The following is a 16,502-nucleotide window of genomic DNA, read 5'->3' on the forward strand; positions in this document are numbered from 1 at the left end:
TTGTGAATTCCATTTTCTTTTTCTTTCTCTCATGTTATACACACACATATATGTGTGCATGTGCACATGTGTATACATGTGTATATGTACATCTTTTATTCCTTTTCTGGCTTATGAGTTTTTGTCATTGAACTACAGCCATGCTAGGCTACTGTCAAGGATTTAATTGATCAAATCAGTCCCAGTATTTATGTCAGCTACATATTTTATTGATGTCTATTTGTCAAACCATTAAGATATGGGGCATAAAGGGGCACAACATAAATATAATACACATACACATATACATACACACATGCATATATATGTAGGTAGATAGATATACACACACACATGCACACACACACACATGCACACACACACACATGCACACACACACACATATACAGTAGGTACCTGCACACTTTCCATTTCCCAAATTGTACTCGCATAATGCTGACTATAAATACAGGATTCTTACTTAAGTGCCAAGTTACAGCACTTGTAACTATTTAACTGAATAATTTATGTTACCTCCCCTTATATAATATGAAGTTCATAGGTTATTTCAGAGCCATTGAACTGCTTGTTGTATGGTTATTCCACTCCTGTCTACCTTAGTTTAATATTAAAGTACAATTTAACGTTTGTAACTTAGGATATCCTACAATATAAACAGTAATTTTCTGTAATGTAAACCTATAAATCGAACAAAATGTATCAAAATAATGAAGCCGAATTGCAAACTATTAATTACATGTACATGAAGGGCAAATTAATCATATGATGTGGCCTCTAACAATCTTAAAATTTAGTCTTTCTAAGTAAATATCTGAATAAAGCAATTATACAAATCAAAGAGTAAATATAACAGATTGCATTAATATATTATATTTCAATGTCAACTTTTCCTCTTGTCTCCTTTGGTCTTTCTTTCCTGAAAGTACTGTCTACTTGAATCACTTGACACCTCTGTACTCGGCTGTCATCCTCTATATTCATTGCATGTCTGTATTTAGCATATTCGCCTCTCTTGTACATTATATCTGTTTTCTCTTATATCAAGTTTTCCTCTCAACTCATTTGTGCTTTGCTGTTTATTCATACTAATGAAACACCCACTGGAGCATGCTTACCTCATTTCTTTTCAGTCTTCACTGATCTCTTGCATTCAGTGTCCATGTTTTCCTACCTTGTAAAATCTGCCCTTCATTCATAGAGATAATGTTGTGAATTGAGGTAATAACTATTTGAATACTTCCACTCCATTCTTACATTGAACATAAATCTCCATTGTGGATTAGGATACTTTTAGGTAATAGAAGCTACCAACTTTTCATGAGTATCCTTTCTTTTAAGTACTTTAATGCCTCTGCTATAGAAAATCTTTTATCTCTGTTAGCCAGCTTTTGATCCCACTACATTTCTTATTTACTTTCAGTACACTGTATAGGATTCTTACCTGTTCTTTTTCTACATATCAAGCATGGTTACTTCATAACAATAGTATTTTCTTTTCTTTTCTGCTGATGAAAAGTTTTGCCCTCTTCAGGTTTATTTTGAAGCCTTTGCTTCTATGTTTAGAATTCCTTCTTTAATTATTTAGCCTATGAGGACTAGATCATTGAGTTTAACACTGGCTGTTTGTTTCCATAGATAGCAATCTTAAACTCCTTTGTTGTGGCCTGGAGAGCTGTAATACATAGAAGGGATCTAAGAACTAAACTGTAATAGACACTAACCAATATATGAAATTCCTTGGTGTTGGTTCACATTTTGTTGACTGCATCTTAGTTCATGCCATGCATTTTTCTAAGAAGCCATTCATGTATACCTAATTAGTAATCATGAGACTTTAGAGCATAAAAATCCTTTGAGAGTCCTTATCCAGGACAACAAATGTTCTTTGTAAAGAACTTTTATAATTGCCTCACTCAAAAGAACATATTGGTGCTCTTCCTTAATTGCCTTCTTCTGTTGTGCTATAAGTATTTTTGTTACTTTCATAATTTGATCTCTCTTTCTGGTCGCTTCTTTGCAGAGAAAATGGGCATATTTGAGTCTATAAATATTTTACTTAAACACCTGCATGTACACACACACACACTTAGGCAAGACATTCTTATATATCATCATCATTTAGCATCCACTCCTTTATACTGGCATGAGTTGAATGGTTCAATAGGATCCAACAAGTTGGAGGATTGCATCATGCTCCAATGTCTGTTTTGGCAAGTGGATGCCTTTCCTAATGCCAACTGTTTTACAGGGTGTACTTCATTTTTTTTTTTTTTTCATGGCACCAGCAACTTAAAGGATTAACCCTTTTGATACAACCCACCTAAATTCTTTGTTATATTTAAAATTAACTGAAAGAGACACAGCGCATCTCAACAGAAATATGGTATCAAAAGGATTAACAAGCTTAAAGGAGCTCTTATAACTGATAGAGAGAGTTGTGATTCTATACAAAATGGTGAGAGTATGATGAGATGAACAAATTTAGAGGTGTGAAAGTATGTTAGTAGAGAGAGTAACAGAGTAGATACTTAGGGGTGAGGTGTGGATGAAATAAAGGAAATGGATGGAATTGATATCAAGGTAATTTGACTGAGGACTGGTGAACCTGGTGTAACCACCTGGTTCACCAGTCCTCAGTCAAATCGTCCAACCCATGCTAGCATGGAAAGCGGACGTTAAACGATGATGATGATGTAATATCTCCTTGAACTTGTGCCAACTCCTTTTAATCTAGCTACTGTACTTTCTGAACACTTACTCCCTCTGGTGCTACTTAGGTCATCTAGGTAACAAAATCTATCAACTATTCCAGGGGACGAAAGCTACAAACCATTCAAGGAACCATCCAGGTATTTGAAGGAATCTATTTCCCAAATAATCTGTATGTTCATTGCCTTAGTGCACTTACTGTGTATGAAATCTACCTTCTGTTAACTTGCATATGATCCTTCTACACTTTTTCTGTATCAATTGTTTACACTGGAAACACTATACAGAATGTGTACCAAGTCCTTTTTGATATATGAACTCAGTAATTTCCCCAAAATTTTGTTTTTGCAATATTTTCTTTAAGGCTCTTCAATTCCAGGTTTTGCTTCCGTATCTACAATTTCTGCTCCAAACCTTCTCAAGATTCTGCTGTGTGAGCTAAGTCATCAGCAACTGCCACAATGTGGTGTGTGTGTGTGTGTGTGTGTGTGTGTGTGTGTACTTGAATTATTCTTACAATTACGTGTATATTATTCATGATGAAACATTCTATATATTCCTCCTCTTTTCTAATCACTGCTAAGATGACTTGTTTGCAAATCCAGTCCCAGCTAGGTAGGACATTATATATGAAACATCAAACAATTACACAAAATCTGTTTGCATATTGTATTCCGTACACAAATAAATCCATAATTTTTAAGCATACTACACTAGTGTGTGTCTGTGTGTATATCATTTTGTTCCTGATTCACATTCCTGATTAAATTATATACCAACACTCATTAAAGCCAGCTACTACTATAAATTGTATGGTAAAATGTCTTTCCAGTGGTAGCTGACAAAATGAGTAGTCATTGAAACATTCCAACATCTCATGAAGTAACTTCTGGTAGATATTCCATATGTGCTTCCTGTGGTTTATTTAAATGTTCATCTAGTAAATAAGCAGGACAATTAAAAAAATATGATATGGTATTATTAGGATGACATCTGTAGAGAAAAGAAATGTGTGCAAAGAGCAACAATGGTGAAAAAGAAAGAGTAAAATGAAAGAAAAATATATGCTGCCGGAAAGCCATATATTGCCTATTTTAGTACTATTTCGGTATTGGCAACAGTGCATTTTGGTTCTTCATTTTTAATTTTCATTTTTTCCCCTCCTCTATTCTCATGTTCTCTTTCTTTCTCCATTGTTTCTCTTGTTGATGGACTGCAGTCCAAAACGTTGAAAGCATTTCTATTCTTTCCAAACATGGACCTTATGTCATATTTTTCCTGTGTTTTATTGTCCTTGGATTGCTTATTTACTGTTTGAGTACACCCTAAGTGCTGCTTTAAATAATTTAAGCTATCCAATAAAGACGCTCATTTAATTGCTAATCATGTGAAACAGGATTCTGTATTCTTCTGAAGGAAGCAAATAGAACAAAGGTTTAACACTGCTGGAATGCCAAATATATTGATTATTTATCTAACATTCAGGAAACAGTTAAATAATCTAACTAAATGGAGCATATTAATAATATTATGCAAAAACTAACAACTTCCCAGTAGAGTGCAAGTTCCCAACCACTCAGAATAAAAACATTGGTTCTATGCTTCTCTGTTTACTTTTTATCTTTTACTTGTTTCAGTCATTTGACTGCAGCCATGCTGGGGCATTGTTTTGAAGGGTTTTAGTCAAAGAAATTGATCCTAAAACTTTTTTTAAGCCTAGTACTTATTTTATTAATTTCTTTTGCTGAACCATGAAGTTATAGGGGCATAAACACGCCAACAGTGGTTATCAAGCAGTGGTGGGAGACACACACACACACACACACACAATAATAAAAGCAAAATTCTGTCTGTCCATCTGGGATCTTTGTATTTCAGTCTATTTTTGCTCTACATAGACATATACCTTTTTGGAATCAGGATGATCCCATGATTGAAAATCTGCCCTTCATTTAGTTCTTGAACATCAAGCATTTGGATTTGATTTAAAAGCATTTGGATTGCTATGTCTAGCAGGTAAAGCTTGGCTGATTCATGCCATCTTAGTTGTCAGATGACATCAGAGATGAAGGGAGAGATAAATGACATTCGCTTTGTTAATTTTACATCAGGAATTTTGAGACAAATTGGCCGACAGTTGGAATTCAAAGTGGGACTAGAACAATAGAATGATTGCATTACAGAATTAATTTTCATATGTCTTTAACCTCTGATCAAACAGCACTTGGGGCTTATAGTCATGCTATTTAGCTCTCTTTAGTTTTGGACTGCAAGCCCAGTTAGCCCTCCGCAGGAGCTAACTTAAAAGTTTGTACAAAGTGTGGCTTTTAAGCTAATATATATATATATATATATATATATATATAACTATGATAATAATATTAGGAATAAAAATCCAAATTTACAGGTTAAAAATCCATTTTATTTTAATTTTTCAAAATTAAAATTAAATTAAATTTCACAATATATAATATATAAATATAATTTAGAGAAAAAAACCACAATTATTGAATTCATCCATGAAAATCCACAGTCACATATAGAAAAATTTAATAAGTAAATACACTAAAAAGACCTATAATAAAAGTACAAAGTAATAAATATTGAAATAATATTATTTTAATTTTTATTACAAGTCTTTTTAGTGTATTTACTTATTAAATTTTTCTATATATGACTGGATTTTCAACGATGAATTCAATAATTGTAGTTTTTTTCTTTAAATTATATATCTAACAAAACTGTCCGCTGAACGGGAACGTGAAACTCCGAGTAACAGTTTTTTGTTATATTTCTGCTGCTTTTAAATAAAGCATATTACTCTACCTCTGGTATTTGAGTACTCTCTTTTCCACCTTGTTGCACATTTATGTGCTTACTCCGGTATATATATATATATATATATATATATATATATATATACACACATACACACACACACACACACACACACACACACATACACACACACACACACACACACACACACACATATTCTTTTACTTGTTTCGGTCATTTGACTGCAGCCGTGCTGGAGTACCACCTTAAAGTGTTTTAGTCGAACAAATTGACCCCAAATACTTATTCTATTGGCATCTTTTGCTGAACCACTAAATTACAAGGACATAAGCACACCAACACTGGTTGTCAAGTGGTGATGAGGAGGACAAATACAGATGTGAAGACATCCACATTGATATATACATATATATACGACGGTCTTCTTTCAGTTTTCATCTACCAAATCCACTCAAGGCTTTGGTCAGCCTGAGGCTATAATTACAGACACTTGCCTGAGGTGCCATACAATGGGACTGAACCTAGAACCATGTGGTTTGGAAGCAAGCTTCTTACCAGACACCCATGCCTGCACCTATAAGAATAGGTTGTTCTGAAGTAGAGAGCAATGCCCATACATGTTAGAAAGATCAGATTATCTCTTCAGTCTTTGTCAAGGGAAATGCTAACCATCTAACATTTTTGTAATAAGGGCTAGGTATTGGTATACAAGATCTCTAGACTGTGTTCTCAACAAGATCTACTGATATATAACTAGTTACTTCAAGTCTACAAACATTAATAATCATTAATTTTTGGCTAACCTCACTCTAATTGATATCAGTGAGAGATGTTGCTGGCAAAGATGCAAATCAAAAGCAGCTATTTGTTGAAAGGCATCCATCCATTACGTGGATGTCAACAAATACAAAAATTAAAATTGAGTAAAGGTTTCATACTATCCACTATTTTACCTGTATTTTCAAAGAATCTACCCCCCCCCCCCACTTTACAATAGTGGGAGGGAAATGATCAATATTCTACAAATGCCTGATTGAAAATGGAACCAGTAGAACATTTGTGAAGACTTGAAGTCTTATGGAATGAGTGGAAATGCCTTTATCAGCTTCGTGCTGGATTTAAACATTTATATCCCTCTTTCACTGTGTCCCTGCCCTGATCAGTAACACAAAGTGAAATAGAATCTCCATTCTGTGGTTGTAGAACAGTCCCAAGCAATTGGTTACCTGCTGATTTGCTTATTATTGGATTCCTTTGTCTCATTACTATGCAGTATTGCAGTTCAAACACTAGCATTACATGATTTGAGAACTAACATAAAGAATGCAAAAATGTGGAAAGATTTGTTGAAGCAATATTAACCTGTTTATATAATATTTGTTGTAAATTTCAATTTATTTCCAATATCAACACTAGATAGAAAAAGAAAGAAGATTTCCAGAACAACCATGAACTTCCGTTTTGTTTAGTTTGCACCCCACCCCCACTGGGTGAACTATTTTCTGAAATAATACTATTAAAGCTTTATCAGTTTGAGTAAACTAGTACTGTTGTTTCATTATCATAATGTTGGATTACTCAATTAGACTACCTTCAATTTTACTGCTGTCAGCCAGTATTCTCACACTGTAGATCTGTTTTCAATAAAGAAAATTACACAGAATCAAATGTATCTAGCAGACTCATTTATTGCAATTGAATGAAAATAAATGTATATTTGATTTGTTGATTAAATAGAAGCTGTTATAATGACTAATTATCATAAAAATAAATGTTGCTGTTGCATCTGTATATTTTTTTGGCAATTTTGTTGAGATTCATACAGTTGTATATTATTTTATTCTGGTAATGTCTTAAATTGATTAAATTTATAATACTGCCTTGTATATTATTCTTGCTACAGCTGAATAGATGAATAGAGAAATCAGTGTGATGAAGAGTTATGCCTGAAACCTTTAAGGAATTCTGCTGCAAGTGCAAACTGCTGATTTAAATTAGCTTGGTTGAGTTTCTTAAAAGTTTCTGTTGATTATATGTCATGGTCAAAGATTTGTTTAAAAAGCAGTATTATACATGAATTTTGAGAAAACTGGATAATTGATATTGACAGAAAAATAGATGTGAGTTTGTAGGCTGTAAGAACTGGTTCCTTTGATGTTTGAAAAGAATTTGAGAATTTAAAACATTGAGCATAAACAGGTGATAGGTTTAATACAGCATTAGCATTATCTATAATTAAATGATTATTTGGAAAGGAATTGCATTGGAATGCCTACTCTGTACAACATTTACAACTATAGTCAATTCTTCCAATATATTCTACTTAAAAGAATTCAGATATTTTTCCAAAAGATTATATAGAAAATTGCTATTTTTAGACCTAAAAATCTGTATGTTTTTACAAGGGAATTTGAAGTCTGTTAGTTTCTGTGTTTGTTAGTAGATAGCATTACCTGTATTGTTTACTTAGTCGGTCTTATTTAACATCCTAGCTGAACAATTCAATTATCAATAGTTGATGATACATTAAAACTCATTCTGACATTATCTGGACTCTATTTTGTCTGAAAGATACCTTTATCAATTCTACATATAAAAAATGTATATCCTGTGATTACACAGGATCAGAACATTGCAGCTTACACACAGTCATTAAACTATTGGATTAGCAAGGTAAAGAATGGACTTTAATCAATTTGTATTTTCCATTTTGTTCAATGACTTTTTGCTATCTTTCTGGCAACTTCATGATTTTGCGCTCATAGAACTTCTGGTCCTTATCAGCCAAAAACTGAAGCAAGTGCAATTTCAGGTCATCATCATTATTGAAAATTATACCATTGAAAGAATTTTACAAACTTTGAAATAAATGGTAATCTGATGGTGCAAGGTCAGGGCTAAATGGTGGATGCGACATTACTTCCCAACCAAGCTCCAATAATTTTTCATGAGTTAGCAAAGATGTGTGTGGTCTAGTATTATCATGGTGGAATAGAATTTCTTTATGATTTGCCAATTCTGGCTGTTTTTCTTTTATTACTTCTTCCAGTTTCATTAGTTGTTGACAGTAAACATCTGAATTGATTGTTTGGTTCCTTGGAAGCAGCTCAAAATACACAACACCTTTGTAATCCCACTAAATTGACAGCATGACCTTTTTTGATGCAATTCAGCTTTTGATGTGTTTTGTGCTGGTTCATTACACTTGGACCATGATTGGTTTTGATTGATGTTATTGTAGACAATCCATTTTTCATCACCAGTGATGATTCGTTTCAGAAAAACGCGATTTCATTGCGTTTGAGATGCATATCGCAAATATTGATTCATTGTCTTAAGTGAATCTCTTTTAATTTATGTGGAACCCAAATATTGAGCTTCTTGACAAGTCCAAGACATTTTAAGTGATTTCAGTTGTTCAATTTAACCTCTCTGCAATCTCTTGCACAATTATATGACAATCAGATTCAGTTATGGCTTTGATTCGGTCAGAACAGATTTTTTAAAACCATTTCTAACATGCATTCTGTTAAGTAATAAACACCATAAACTTTGCATATCTCTTTGTGAGCCTCAGCAGCTTCCTTGCCTTTACGGAAATAAAAAAGCAAAATATGGTGAAAATGTTTGTTTTCGCATTCCATGTTAAAATTGACACTGAACTAATAGTTGTAAACAAAATTATGCACAATTTGCTTCTATAGGCACAGGAGTGGCTGTGTGGTAGGTTCCAGGTTCAGTCTCACTGCATGGTACCTTGGGCAAGTGTCTTTTACTGTAGCCTCAGGCCAACCAAAGCCTTTTGAGTGGATTTGGTAGACGGAAACCGAAAGAAGCCTGTCGTATATATATATGTGTTTGTGTGTCTGTGTTTGTCCCCCACCATTGCTTGACAACCAATGTTGGTGTGTTTACACCCCTGTAACTTAGCGGTTTGGCAAAACAGACCAATAGAATAAGTACTAGGCTTACAAAGAATAAGTCCTGAGGTCAGTATTTTTTTTTTTTACTAAAGGTGGTGCTCCAGCATGGCTGCAGTCAAATGACTGAAACAAATAAAAGAATAAAGTAAACTAAAAGTAGTGGCTATCAAATGTCAAAAGAAAAAAGTCATAACATTGACAAAAGTCATTAAAAAAAAATCCTAACTATCTATTTGCAAAAAACGAAATTACTTTCTTGTCAACCCAATATATAGCTTTGTGCTTACATAATTTGTTTGTGTGTAGTTGAATTATTTTTTCACCATTGATATTTGGTCATTTTTATCATTTTGGAACAACAAAACAAAAACATCATTATACTTTTGCTTTGTTTGATGTTAGTAGCACTGAGATGTAGATTTCATTTCAACTTCTTGACTTAAAGCACAGTTTTTAACCCTTTAGAATTCAGATTACTCTGTCAAATGTAATGCTTATTTATTCAAATTATTTTGAATTAATTATGCATTGTTTTATAGCTTTTAGATTTCAATGATGTAATGGTTTATTTTTAGAATGACATTGTAGAGTAGATGTGAGGTCAGATTTGGTCAGTTTGAACATAAAACAGGGAGAATATTTGAGCAGGGTTTGGGCAGTTTAAATGCTAAAGGGTTAAACTGTTATGTTACTACTTTGTATTCAGTTATGAATGTAGCAAGCATTGTAGTTTCTTTTGAAATTCATTAGGATGTTTTTGTCATGGAAGGTAAAGAAGACAAAAAAGATTGTAGTTAAAATAAAATGAAATAATTTTGTTGTTTCTTTAGGACAGAAATTTCATTAAAAGAAAATATTCAGTATTGAATACTATGTATAATGATTTTTTTGGAGCTTTCCTTCTTTCCAAGACATATGATGTGTCCTGGTCATTCAGATACATCTCGCTCCTGGTGTGGGGCTCATCTATTTCCAGGTGTGATTATAGTTGATGTCTGTGAAAAAGAAGGTGGGAGTGGAGGAGGAGGAAGAGAATGATGATAATGATGAGGAGGAGGACGCCGCCGCCACTGACCGACTAATACTAAAGGACTAATACTTTATTTTCTCAACTCTGAAAGGACGAACGGCCAATTTGACCTTGGTAGATTTCAAATCAGAGTGTGAAGCATCAAAATGAATAATGCTATATTCTGCCTAGTGCTCTAACAATTCTGCCAAACTTAACACCTTACTGCATAAAGATTAAAGAGAAAGGTACAGAAGATGTGAAGGTGATTAAAGTCTTTAGTGCAGTTAGAACTTTGGTTTAAGTCTTCACACTGAACCTAGTGAATATGTTATATTTGAAATTATTTCTGTATGTTGTTAGATAAGTATTTATTTTGTTTTTGTTTTGTTTTGTTTTTTTCTGGGAAAGAGGACGAAATAGTCACTGATTACAAATTATTAATTTTATTTTATTTATTTATTTTTACAGGGCCTCTTGACAATGAATTTAGTTATGAACCTCCCGGTAAAAAATCCAGAAGTTTTCGTAAGTTATCTGTTATGTACTTAAATTATTTCTTTAACAGACAATAGAAGCTATCTGAATTAATCACAAAATTAGTTCATCGAATACACTACTTTTGAAAACTTTACAAGTATCAATATATATAAAATGCTATGTATCTTCTTGTATATATATATATATATATATTTCCAGTTTATGAGATTATACTTTCTAAATCATTCAACATGAGCTGGAGGTTTTCTGTTTATTTTTTGCATTTGTCTCAATAATTCTTAATGAAATAGTTTTCTAAATTATTCAACAGTGTTTCTACTATCTTGCTATAATAGTGTCTCAGTTGTTCTGTTTGTCTTTTGTATTTGAAAGTTCATTCAGCTTTCTTGTCTTATCTTACATATAATAAAATGCAATGAATTGGTCATGCTGGACAATGGAAACTAAAACCACAGAGTGAGTAACAGTCAGAGATGCTTAATGCAGGTGGGCTGTAATGAAATGTTTCACTCTGAAGTTGTCTGTATTTTAATCAAAATGAAACTAAGTTCTTATTGTTAATTCTGTACATTTTATCAATTTCACTCTTTTTTCAAAGTATTATCATTCATGTAACATTCATAGATTATATATACTAGCAAATCTACCCATCTACAATGGAGGCATAAAATGAGGGAAGGAAGTCATAACAGCAGTGTGTATTGAGAAATGTGTAAATGGACTTGATAGATTACTGGATGATGTCTTAGAGAAATCACATTATTGTTGGTGATACAGCATTCTATTGCAGCTATATGATGTGTTTCCGACTAAGTGACATGTGATGACGATTCACTCTCAAACTGAAATAGGCTCCAGCCTCTGTATCATGAATGGTTATGTGGACCATTCCTAACGAAAAAGCCAGAACTTCCTTCAACCACTACATAGAAAGTATTCAGAAAAAAACGTTATTTAGATGTACTTTTATTTTAGTTGTTTACATTATTTTACACTTGTTTATACTCTTTATTCAAAATTCACAAATTTCCTTATTTAAATTATGAATCATATTCCTTTCGATAATATCAATATGATTACAAAACTTCTTTGTAGACATTATTTTCTGTTTGGTTGACACTAATTTTCAAATTACTGGAGTTTGTTGTTCTACTCAGAGAGATGTATAACTGGCCGTGTGTAAACATCAGAGTGGGTAAAAATATACTTACATGATCTAAAGTCTGGCCCTGTGCCTTGTTTGCTGTGAATGCATGAGCGGAATCTTTAAGATTGCTAAAAATCAAACTAAGACTTACCTGTCACTGTTCTATACGAATAATGTCTGGATGTTCTGGTACCATGGGTTATTTTGATTGACAAAACTGAGATGTAAACAACAACCACTTTGATTAGATGTTTTGAATCCTGCTCGAGACTGATATACTTCAATAACCACTAAATAATCACACACACTATATACTGGCACACACTTTTTCCATTTTATTTTCGCTATTAACCGTCCTCACAACCCTCTTTGTATCTACAATGGGGCCACAAATTATGCAATGAAAATCCAGAGTTTACTCACGGTCAGTGAATTTTTAATAAAAATGCAAAGGTGGTTTATCAATTCAAAAATCAATATCCTTGAAATAACCATACTTTCTGATTTCTTAATGCTAAAGACTTTCCTGACAACCATCTTTGTAATACCGAAAAATATCATAACCATTGGTCCAGCCATGAAGAGGGAACAGACAAAGAGACAGACCGATGGACATAATGCCCATTATAGTAAGATAGCAAATTTGCCCATCTATGATAGGAAATTAAATGGCTGCAGTCTAATGACTGAAACAAGTAAAAGATAAAAAAATAGGTGTATCTCTCTCTATATGTGTGTGTATATATATATATATATATATATATATATATATATATATATGCTAGACTACCCGTGACCATTGGGTCACCAATAGTTCAAGATAACTGAAAAAACCACATATCTCGGTGATCTGTGGTCCAATTTATGTGAAACTTGTTTTATTCCGTTTGTATTCACATGCGCATCCCATTCGTGGCATCTGCTTTTGTCTCTCTCCTCTGGTGGTAGTGTGGTTCTGTATTTTTTGTGGTTAGTGCAGTGGGGTATGGAGAACCCCACTCATAGTTTTAGCTATTTTTAGTACTTTTTATTACCTTATATGTGTTCTTAAGCAATAATATTACCAAAAAACATATTCTGGTATAATGTATTTATTTAACATATAAACAAAAACAGGCGCATACTCTTTGAAAATGAAGGTCAAACAAAATAAAACTATTTTTTGGGTGGGAGAGTGCTCCTTTTGTATTTACTGTTTACTCATTGTTTGCACTATCATCCTCATCACTCTGAGCAAAGCAGTCAATGCAAATGTGCATAGCATGTTCCAAGCAGATGGGCTTATAGCACTTCTGGTGACAAATTTTTATCTTACGATCTTTTGACCTAGGGCACAATGAGCATCTTTGTATGAAATCTTCATGATGACATTTTGGAGATAATTCCTTAGATGCTTAGAAATGTTGAATCTTCCTTTTCAAGTCTTACTTCAAATATGGGTTTGTCTTGTGATGATGGATATGGTTTTCCACCAACTTGAGTCCCAATCCCCTCAAAAACTCTCAGTGCCTGACAGCTGTTTGAGAGTTTGTCATGAATATATTGTATGCATTTATTCCTGCAACATTGAGTATAGTGTAGAAAATTGTAAGTGGCCAACATTGAGTATTTCTAGAAACCTTGTAGATGGAACGCATCTGATCCATGGTATCTACCCCCTCCTTTAGTACTGTTGCTGAAGATAATAATCTCTGGTTTTATTTTTTCTTTTGTACTTTAATCAGTTGTTGCATCATGATGCATTGTGCTTAGTAGGACAACATTTTAACTTTCTTGGGAACATATAAGGTCAACATCTTTCTGGAAACCAAACAAGCTTGTGTATACAGTTCTACCTCTTGTAGCAACAAACTGAGGGAGAAGTTCTATCTTGTTCTTTCTCAGAGTGCCATCTAATGTTAATCTATAATTCTTCAAGAGATCAACTGTAAGTTTGTAACTTGTAAACCAATTATCCATTGTAATATTTCTTCCAGACCCATTTATATGAGACAACAACCATTTTACCACTGAATTATCTACTATAGAACGGCCTTTTGGTTGTTTCCCAAAGTAAACCTCCATATGTGACACATAGAAAGTCTTAACATCTGCCAAAATAAATATTTTTATACCATATTTTGCTGGTTTACTTGGCATGTAGACCCTGAATGGACAGTTGAATCTAAAAGCAGCCAACATTTCATCTACTGTTGCATACTCTGAGACATTATAATTAGAGATACACTTATCAACAAATTTCTCAAAGAATTTTCTAAAAGGTGCAAACTTATCTTCTAGCTTCCTTTTAGCTTGGGTGTGGATGTCAAACAGGCCTTCTACTTCAGTTCCTCCATCTTCATCTGTCATTTCCTCCTTCTTCAGATTCCTCATCATCTGGTTCTTCATCAAGAAATGATCCTGATTCTTCTATGTCTAATTCTCTCTCAACCATCTTTCTCAATTTTTCCATTTGTCTTTCGTAGTCTATTGTGAATCTGAAAGGAAAGAAGATTTCTCGCTTTTATGACATTCAGAACCATCTAATAACAAAAAAAAAATGTTGGTCGGTTGACAATAATATATCATTCAACCATGGTAGTGGTTGAATATATTCTTAAGTCCACCATTTTGTCAATCACAGCAGCTTCCAAGCTTCACCACTAATTCAGTTCTCAACTAAATTACAAGCTGCTAACAGTTTTAAAGAGGACACCTCCTCAGCTACACTTTGGCATAAATAGTTTGAGATTTGGTTCGGTAGAAAAAAAGTTACATCAAAATATCTGCGACCTCAAGGGAGGCAGTAAGGCACCTATTCACCTTCAATTAACATAAACTTTTTAATTTTAAATTAAAAGTATACGTTTCTTAGGCTTAAATGATAGAAAAATGCATGTGGAATTCAGAATCACTAGTCGCATTGAACAAAATTTAATAGAAAAATAGTTATGAGGTAAAATGTTACGAAATTTCCAGTCAGTAAGAGAGTAAGGGAGTAATGCTTCAGCTATAAGAATAAAGAATATATTTCTAAAATCAATGTTTACTTTCTGCGAGCTGGTAGAAACGTTTGCGCACCGGGTGATATGCTTAACTGTACTTCGTCTGTCTTTACGTTTTTGAGTTCAAATTTTGCCGAGGTTGACTTTCACATACAGATTATTTCATTAATTTTTTTTTTTTAGCTAAACACTTTCAAACTTCCAATATTGGTGGAATACAACAGGGTTTACTCTTGACGTTTTTGAAAAAAATTTCGTATTTTAGAAGCGGTATTTCGTCTGTCTTTACATTCTGAGTTCAAATTCCATCAAGGTTGACTTTGTCTTTCATCCATTTGGGATCTATTCAAGTAGATGTACAGATTATCTAATTAATTTTTTTAACTAAACACTTTCAAACTTCAAATACTGGTAGAATATGTCACATAGAACAAGATTTCCTGTTAACATTTTGGACAAAATTTTGTATTTTAGAAGTTATTTCGTCAGAAGTTACAGAGTGACAATGGACAAATTCATGTTTGATAAGTGCCAATACACGCAACTCTCAGCTTTTGACTTACTCTCTAACTTCTGCTGATGATATATATACATATTACATATATGTGTAAAAAAAATCTCATCATGCAATGGGACCAATGAAAAGCCTCTACCTGGTCACTCGACACGCTAAAAATAGCACCCAAAGTATCTCCCTATCTAAATCACACGCCCTGGAAATTAAAAATGATTTTTTGGTTTATAAAATGGTTTTCATTCATGGAAAACCAAATATTTACATAAAATTGAAGGTACAGTAATAGTCATTTTTTATTGCAAAATTAGGTTTACTTAAGGTGAGCCTAGTTTTAGGGTCTTGTTGTTTGTAACTTTTGGTGAGCCATGGTGCAACCAACAACATGGTAAAAATCCCTGCCATTAATTTGGTGTGAATGGGTAATATTAAATAATTCAATCACAACATATATTTAAATTAAACATGAAAAAAAATGAAATATTATCATTACTTACATGGAAAAATTGAAATATTATCTTTCAGTATTTTATAAGGTAAAATCTTAAATTATTAATTATCTTATAACAGCAATACCTGAAAAAATCATGGATTACATGGGAAAATGCGAGCATGAAAAGAATATTCTTCAGGTTATAAACCTGGAAAAGTACAGGACAAGTTATTACACCTGTAAAAATATAGGACAAACTATTACTTCAAGTAAAGTAACGAATAAGAGACTTTTTACTTGAAATATTGCAGCTAAAATTAAAATTTACTAACTTAAATACAGAAAAAAATGTCTAATTAGACAAACTTACAAATTAGCTGATCAGTTTTGTACAATAAATTTCAAAGATGAGAAATGTAAAGAGTGATAAATTAGAACTGGCATTCTTTGCTGTAATATTTTAAGTAAAAAGTTTCTTATTCT

The 16,502-nt window shown here is 32.9% G+C and overlaps 1 protein-coding gene and 1 non-coding gene across 4 annotated transcripts in view; one reads left to right on the plus strand and one right to left on the minus strand.

Moving 5' to 3' along the window:
• LOC106872863 (uncharacterized) overlaps positions 1-16,502 on the plus strand; it is a 187,946-nt gene that overhangs the window by 126,487 nt on the left and 44,957 nt on the right. For all 3 annotated transcript variants that reach the window (XM_052967244.2, XM_052967246.2, XM_089350998.1), the window contains exon 2: positions 10,912-10,968. In XM_052967244.2, coding sequence (XP_052823204.1) covers positions 10,912-10,968 — 57 coding nt within the window. The remainder of the gene's footprint in view (positions 1-10,911; positions 10,969-16,502) is intronic.
• On the minus strand, positions 6,085-6,199 carry LOC128247737 (U6atac minor spliceosomal RNA). The gene has a single exon (XR_008264098.1). It is a non-coding gene; the product is annotated as a U6atac minor spliceosomal RNA (small nuclear RNA).

Source organism: Octopus bimaculoides, chromosome 4 (assembly GCF_046866305.1).
Source record: "Octopus bimaculoides isolate indiv1 chromosome 4, ASM4686630v1, whole genome shotgun sequence".
NCBI classification, from domain to species: domain Eukaryota; kingdom Metazoa; phylum Mollusca; class Cephalopoda; order Octopoda; family Octopodidae; genus Octopus; species Octopus bimaculoides.